At 36.3% G+C, this 7,100-nt stretch overlaps 2 protein-coding genes across 2 annotated transcripts; both read right to left on the reverse strand.

The window, feature by feature from the left end:
- Positions 1 to 605: 605 nt before the first annotated feature.
- On the reverse strand, positions 606 to 5,061 carry LOC121368898 (serine/threonine-protein phosphatase 6 regulatory ankyrin repeat subunit B-like). The gene is made up of 2 exons (XM_041493690.1): positions 1,872 to 5,061; positions 606 to 1,839 (listed from the first exon to the last, which is right to left on the reverse strand). The coding sequence occupies exons 1-2, from the start codon at positions 4,968 to 4,970 to the stop codon at positions 643 to 645; spliced, it is 4,296 nt and encodes a 1,431-aa protein (XP_041349624.1). The 5' UTR covers positions 4,971 to 5,061; the 3' UTR covers positions 606 to 642.
- A 64-nt stretch (positions 5,062 to 5,125) lies between these two features.
- Positions 5,126 to 6,254, reverse strand: LOC121368981 (putative ankyrin repeat protein RF_0381). Its single transcript, XM_041493804.1, has 2 exons — positions 5,259 to 6,254; positions 5,126 to 5,137 (listed from the first exon to the last, which is right to left on the reverse strand). Exons 1-2 carry the CDS (start codon positions 6,252 to 6,254, stop codon positions 5,126 to 5,128), a joined length of 1,008 nt encoding a protein of 335 aa, XP_041349738.1.
- Positions 6,255 to 7,100: the final 846 nt, after the last annotated feature.

Here is a 7,100-nt window from a genome sequence, read left to right on the forward strand (position 1 = left end):
ATAAATTAAGCACAATTTAAATAAAAATGTGTTTTTAAAAATATTACAAGCTTCTGTGAGATACATGAATTGTAAATTTAAAACACACATGCTGAGGAAGATACTTACAATTGGCTGGACATCTTCATAAACTTGTGAATATAGTATTTAAAGTCCATATACTAAACCACATTTGAATAATGAAGCCTCAATATTTTAAGAAAAAACCCAGGTCAATTTTTGTTTTAATAATAAAAGCTTCAAGCAATCCTAAGTATGTGTATACATAGAAATTAATACATTTCTGACATTGCTCAAATTATTTTGAGTAGTTTATAATTATTCATGCCATATATTATATTGTTTTGTAGTTGATATTAACATCTACTTTATAGAATACAACGAAGGATGTCGAAATAGAAAATTGTGAACTTCACATACATCATATTTGGGTCAGATAAAATGATTGAGAATTGGGAATGAAAGTTAGATTTTTATAGTATTTGATGACAATATTCTATGTAGATTTCAATTATATACACCAAAACATAAGTAAAGCATAATATAAATAGAACTGCAATTCTAAAATATTACAGACTTGTCTAGAATGGTATGTAAATTAATTTTTTATGTTTGTAAGACTTGTGTTTAATATAAAAATATTCAAAAATCTCCGTCTTTATCTTGTTTATTTACTTGAGCACCTTCTTTAACAAGGTAACTTACAATTTCCATTGATCCGTTTTGTGTAGCCCAATGGAGTGCAGTGAATCGGTCTTTATTTTGTTTATTTACTTCAGCACCTTCTTTAACAAGGTAACTTACAATTTCCATTGATCCGTTTTGTGCAGCATAATGGAGTGCAGTGTCTCCGTCTTTAAGTTGTTTATTTACTTCAGCACCTTGTTTAACAAGGTAACGTACAATTTCCATTGATCCTGTTCGTGCAGCACAATGGAGTGCAGTATCTCCGTCTTTATCTTGTTTATTTATTTCAGCACCTTGTTTAACAAGGTAACGTACAATTTCCAATGACCCGTTTTGTGCAGCATAATGAAGTGCAGTGACTCCCTCTTTAAGTTGTTTATTTACTTCAGCACCTTGTTTAACAAGGTAACTTACAATTTCCATTGATCCGTTTTGTGCAGCACAATGGAGTGCAGTGTCTCCGTCTTTATCTTGTTTATTTATTTCAGCACCTTGTTTAACAAGGTAACGTACAATTTCCAATGACCCGTTTTGTGCAGCATAATGAAGTGCAGTGACTCCCTCTTTAAGTTGTTTATTTACTTCAGCACCTTGTTTAACAAGGTAACTTACAATTTCCATTGATCCGTTTTGTGCAGCACAATGGAGTGCAGTGTCTCCGTCTTTATCTTGTTTATTTATTTCAGCACCTTGTTTAACAAGGTAACTTACAATTTCCAATGACCCGTTTTGTGCAGCATAATGAAGTGCAGTGACTCCCTCTTTAAGTTGTTTATTTACTTCAGCACCTTGTTTAACAAGGTAACTTACAATTTCCATTGATCCTTTTCGTGCAGCACAATGGAGTGCAGTGTCTCCGTCTTTATCTTGTTTATTTATTTCAGCACCTTGTTTAACAAGGTAACGTACAATTTCCAATGACCCGTTTTGTGCAGCATAATGAAGTGCAGTGACTCCCTCTTTAAGTTGTTTATTTACTTCAGCACCTTGTTTAACAAGGTAACTTACAATTTCCATTGATCCGTTTTGTGCAGCACAATGGAGTGCAGTGTCTCCGTCTTTATCTTGTTTATTTATTTCAGCACCTTGTTTAACAAGGTAACGTACAATTTCCAATGACCCGTTTTGTGCAGCATAATGAAGTGCAGTGACTCCCTCTTAAGTTGTTTATTTACTTCAGCACCTTGTTTAACAAGGTAACTTACAATTTCCATTGATCCGTTTTGTGCAGCACAATGGAGTGCAGTGTCTCCGTCTTTATCTTGTTTATTTATTTCAGCACCTTGTTTAACAAGGTAACTTACAATTTCCAATGACCCGTTTTGTGCAGCATAATGAAGTGCAGTGACTCCCTCTTTAAGTTGTTTATTTACTTCAGCACCTTGTTTAACAAGGTAACTTACAATTTCCATTGATCCGTTTTGTGCAGCACAATGGAGTGCAGTGTCTCCGTCTTTATCTTGTTTATTTATTTCAGCACCTTGTTTAACAAGGTAACGTACAATTTCCAATGACCCATTTTGTGCAGCATAATGAAGTGCAGTGACTCCCTCTTTAAGTTGTTTATTTACTTCAGCACCTTGTTTAACAAGGTAACTTACAATTTCCATTGATCCGTTTTGTGCAGCACAATGGAGTGCAGTGTCTCCGTCTTTATCTTGTTTATTTATTTCAGCACCTTGTTTAACAAGGTAACGTACAATTTCCAATGACCCGTTTTGTGCAGCATAATGAAGTGCAGTGACTCCCTCTTTAAGTTGTTTATTTACTTCAGCACCTTGTTTAACAAGGTAACTTACAATTTCCATTGATCCTGTTCGTGCAGCACAATGGAGTGCAGTGTCTCCGTCTTTATCTTGTTTATTTATTTCAGCACCTTGTTTAACAAGGTAACGTACAATTTCCAATGACCCGTTTTGTGCAGCATAATGAAGTGCAGTGACTCCCTCTTTAAGTTGTTTATTTACTTCAGCACCTTGTTTAACAAGGTAACTTACAATTTCCATTGATCCGTTTTGTGCAGCACAATGGAGTGCAGTGTCTCCGTCTTTATCTTGTTTATTTATTTCAGCACCTTCTTTAACAAGGTAACGTACAATTTCCAATGACCCGTTTTGTGCAGCATAATGAAGTGCAGTGACTCCCTCTTTAAGTTGTTTATTTACTTCAGCACCTTGTTTAACAAGGTAACTTACAATTTCCATTGATCCGTTTTGTGCAGCACAATGGAGTGCAGTGAATCCGCCTTTATGTTGTTTATTTACTTCAGCACCTTCTTTAACAAGGTAACTTACAATTTCCATTGATCCGTTTCGTGCAGCACAATGGAGTGCAGTGTCTCCGTCTTTATCTTGTTTATTTATTTCAGCACCTTCTTTAACAAGGTAACGTACAATTTCCAATGACCCGTTTTGTGCAGCATAATGAAGTGCAGTGACTCCCTCTTTAAGTTGTTTATTTACTTCAGCACCTTGTTTAACAAGGTAACTTACAATTTCCAATGACCCGTTTTGTGCAGCATAATGAAGTGCAGTGACTCCCTCTTTAAGTTGTTTATTTACTTCAGCACCTTGTTTAACAAGGTAACTTACAATTTCCATTGATCCTTTTCGTGCAGCACAATGGAGTGCAGTGTCTCCGTCTTTATCTTGTTTATTTATTTCAGCACCTTCTATAACAAGGTAACTTACAATTTCCAATGACCCATTTTGTGCAGCATAATGAAGTGCAGTGACTCCCTCTTTAAGTTGTTTATTTACTTCAGCACCTTGTTTAACAAGGTAACTTACAATTTCCATTGATCCTTTTCGTGCAGCACATTGGAGTGCAGTGTCTCCGTCTTTATCTTGTTTATTTACTTCAGCACCTTCTTTAACAAGGTAACGTACAATTTCCATTGATCCGTTTTGTGCAGCACAATGAAGTGCAGTGTCTCCGTCTTTAAGTTGTTTATTTACTTCAGCACCTTGTTTAACAAGGTAAATTACAATTTCCATTGATCCGTTTCGTGCAGCACAATGGAGTGCAGTGTCTCCATCTTTATCTTGTTTATTTACTTCAGCACCTTCTTTAACAAGGTAACGTACAATTTCCATTGATCCGTTTTGTGCAGCACAATGAAGTGCAGTGACTCCGTTTTCACTTTGTTTATTTACTTCAGCACCTTGTTTAACAAGGTAACTTACAATTTCCATTGATCCTTTTCGTGCAGCACAATGGAGTGCAGTGTCTCCGTCTTTATCTTGTTTATTTATTTCAGCACCTTGTTTAACAAGGTAACGTACAATTTCCAATGACCCGTTTTGTGCAGCATAATGAAGTGCAGTGACTCCCTCTTTAAGTTGTTTATTTACTTCAGCACCTTGTTTAACAAGGTAACTTACAATTTCCATTGATCCGTTTTGTGCAGCACAATGGAGTGCAGTGTCTCCGTCTTTATCTTGTTTATTTATTTCAGCACCTTGTTTAACAAGGTAACGTACAATTTCCAATGACCCGTTTTGTGCAGCATAATGAAGTGCAGTGACTCCCTCTTTAAGTTGTTTATTTACTTCAGCACCTTGTTTAACAAGGTAACTTACAATTTCCATTGATCCGTTTTGTGCAGCACAATGGAGTGCAGTGTCTCCGTCTTTATCTTGTTTATTTACTTCAGCACCTTCTTTAACAAGGTAACGTACAATTTCCATTGATCCGTTTTGTGCAGCACAATGAAGTGCAGTGTCTCCGTCTTTAAGTTGTTTATTTACTTCAGCACCTTGTTTAACAAGGTAAATTACAATTTCCATTGATCCGTTTCGTGCAGCACAATGGAGTGCAGTGACTCCGTTTTCACTTTGTTTATTTAGTTCAGCACCTTCTTTAACAAGGTAACGTACAATTTCCATTGATCCTGTTCGTGCAGCACAATGGAGTGCAGTGTCTCCATCTTTATCTTGTTTATTTACTTCAGCACCTTCTTTAACAAGGTAACTTACAATTTCCATTGATCCGTTTAGTGCAGCACAATGAAGTGCAGTGACTCCGTTTTCACTTTGTTTATTTAGTTCAGCACCTTCTTTAACAAGGTAACGTACAATTTCCATTGATCCGTTTCGTGCAGCATAATGAAGTGCAGTGTCTCCGTCTTTATCTTGTTTATTTACTTCAGCACCTTCTTTAACAAGGTAACGTACAATTTCCATTGATCCGTTTTGTGCAGCACAATGAAGTGCAGTGTCTCCGTCTTTAAGTTGTTTATTTACTTCAGCACCTTGTTTAACAAGGTAAATTACAATTTCCATTGATCCGTTTCGTGCAGCACAATGGAGTGCAGTGTCTCCATCTTTATCTTGTTTATTTACTTCAGCACCTTCTTTAACAAGGTAACGTACAATTTCCATTGATCCGTTTTGTGCAGCACAATGAAGTGCAGTGACTCCGTTTTCACTTTGTTTATTTAGTTCAGCACCTTCTTTAACAAGGTAACGTACAATTTCCATTGATCCTGTTCGTGCAGCACAATGGAGTGGAGTGTCTCCGTCTTTATCTTGTTTATTTATTTCAGCACCTTCTTTAACAAGGTAACGTACAATTTCCAATGACCCGTTTTGTGCAGCATAATGAAGTGCAGTGACTCCCTCTTTAAGTTGTTTATTTACTTCAGCACCTTCTTTAACAAGGTAACTTACAATTTCCATTGATCCGTTTTGTGCAGCATAATGAAGTGCAGTGACTCCATCTTTAAGTTGTTTATTTACTTCAGCACCTTCTTTAACAAGGTAACGTACAATTTCCATTGATCCGTTTCGTGCAGCAAAATGAAGTGCAGTGACTCCGTCTTTATGTTGTTTATTTACTTGAGCACCTTGTTTAACAAGGTAAATTACAATTTCCATTGATCCGTTTCGTGCAGCATAATGAAGTGCAGTGACTCCCTCTTGTTGTTTATTTACTTCAGCACCTTGTTTAACAAGGTAACTTACAATTTCCATTGATCCTTTTCGTGCAGCACAATGGAGTGCAGTGTCTCCGTCTTTATCTTGTTTATTTACTTCAGCACCTTCTTTAACAAGGTAACATACAATTTCCATTGATCCGTTTTGTGCAGCACAATGAAGTGCAGTGACTCCGTTTTCACTTTGTTTATTTAGTTCAGCACCTTGTTTAACAAGGTAACTTACAATTTCCATTGATCCTTTTCGTGCAGCACAATGGAGTGCAGTGTCTCCATCTTTATCTTGTTTATTTACTTCAGCACCTTCTTTAACAAGGTAACTTACAATTTCCATTGATCCGTTTTGTGCAGCATAATGAAGTGCAGTGACTCCATCTTTAAGTTGTTTATTTACTTCAGCACCTTCTTTAACAAGGTAACGTACAGTTTCCATTGATCCGTTTAATGCAGCACAATGAAGTGCAGTGACTCCGTCTTCACTTTGTTTATTTAGTTCAGCACCTTCTTTAACAAGGTAACGTACAATTTCCATTGATCCGTTTCGTGCAGCAAAATGAAGTGCAGTGACTCCGTCTTTATGTTGTTTGTTTACTTGAGCACCTTCTTTAACAAGGTAACTTACAATTTCCATTGATCAATGTTGCTTGTCTCAGAAACCGGTACATCTGTAAGTAAAATTTAGAAAAATCCATATTAAAATGCAGTTATAAATGTTTTTAGTCCTAATCCAAACACGATAGAGATATTCAGGTAAAAGTTCTAACATGAGGCCTTTTAATAATGTTTTCATCATTCTACCCGCAAGTTAGTTGTAATTGATGTAAAAATGTGTAGTGCTTCATTTGCAACCCTATATAGCTGTTCGGCAGTAGGCCTGATACTAATATAACAAAACGCTGTTATTACGATTCAGGCAGTTTTGTTTTATTCGGGCAAAAACCAGTCTGCCCCCACCCCCCTACAAAAAATTGGAGACTGTATGCCTATGACACCCTACCATCATTTGAATATTACATATCATGAAAACCGATAAGATGAAATCATGAAAAATTGGTTGAAATCATGAACAATTTATTGACCATATTATTACTTGTAACTACAAACAAACAACAGACACGGTAAATGTCAATGAGCATGAAATAGTTCCTTGGCTCAAACTTAACGGCGGCACCGTCATTGAGATATAAACTGCCGTAGGTAGAGAGCATCACCGATGGAACTTTTGTGCCGTCGGTAAAGCTCAACAATGGCAAAATGTATACACCTGGTGTACATTATCTGCCAATATTTAACATTTGTACATTTAAAAGATGTCTACATATAACAAGATAGCCTTTCAGTCAGGTTTATTTGCTGCATATATCACTTTTAAAAAAATTGCCATAGGCAGGCTTAAAATTGTCATCGGTGGACTGTTTTACTCATGGCAATTATTTTAAAAATTGCTGTGGAAGAAAACTTCTTTAAGTTCAAGCCC

Source organism: Gigantopelta aegis, chromosome 1 (assembly GCF_016097555.1).
Source record: "Gigantopelta aegis isolate Gae_Host chromosome 1, Gae_host_genome, whole genome shotgun sequence".
In the NCBI taxonomy this organism is placed as follows: Eukaryota; Metazoa; Mollusca; class Gastropoda; order Neomphalida; family Peltospiridae; genus Gigantopelta; species Gigantopelta aegis.

What these genes read in the sequence shown, in the direction of transcription:
- LOC121368898 (XM_041493690.1), bottom strand. Translation starts at nt 4,970, where the DNA reads ATGGAAATTGTAATTTACCTTGTTAAACAAGGTGCTGAAGTAAATAAA. An exon ending in TAAGTTACCTTGTTAAACAA is followed by an intron (nt 1,840 to 1,871) that starts GGTGCTGAAGTA and finishes ACTTAAGAGGGA; the next exon opens with GTCACTGCACTTCATTATGC.
- LOC121368981 (XM_041493804.1), bottom strand. Translation starts at nt 6,254, where the DNA reads ATGGAAATTGTAAGTTACCTTGTTAAAGAAGGTGCTCAAGTAAACAAA.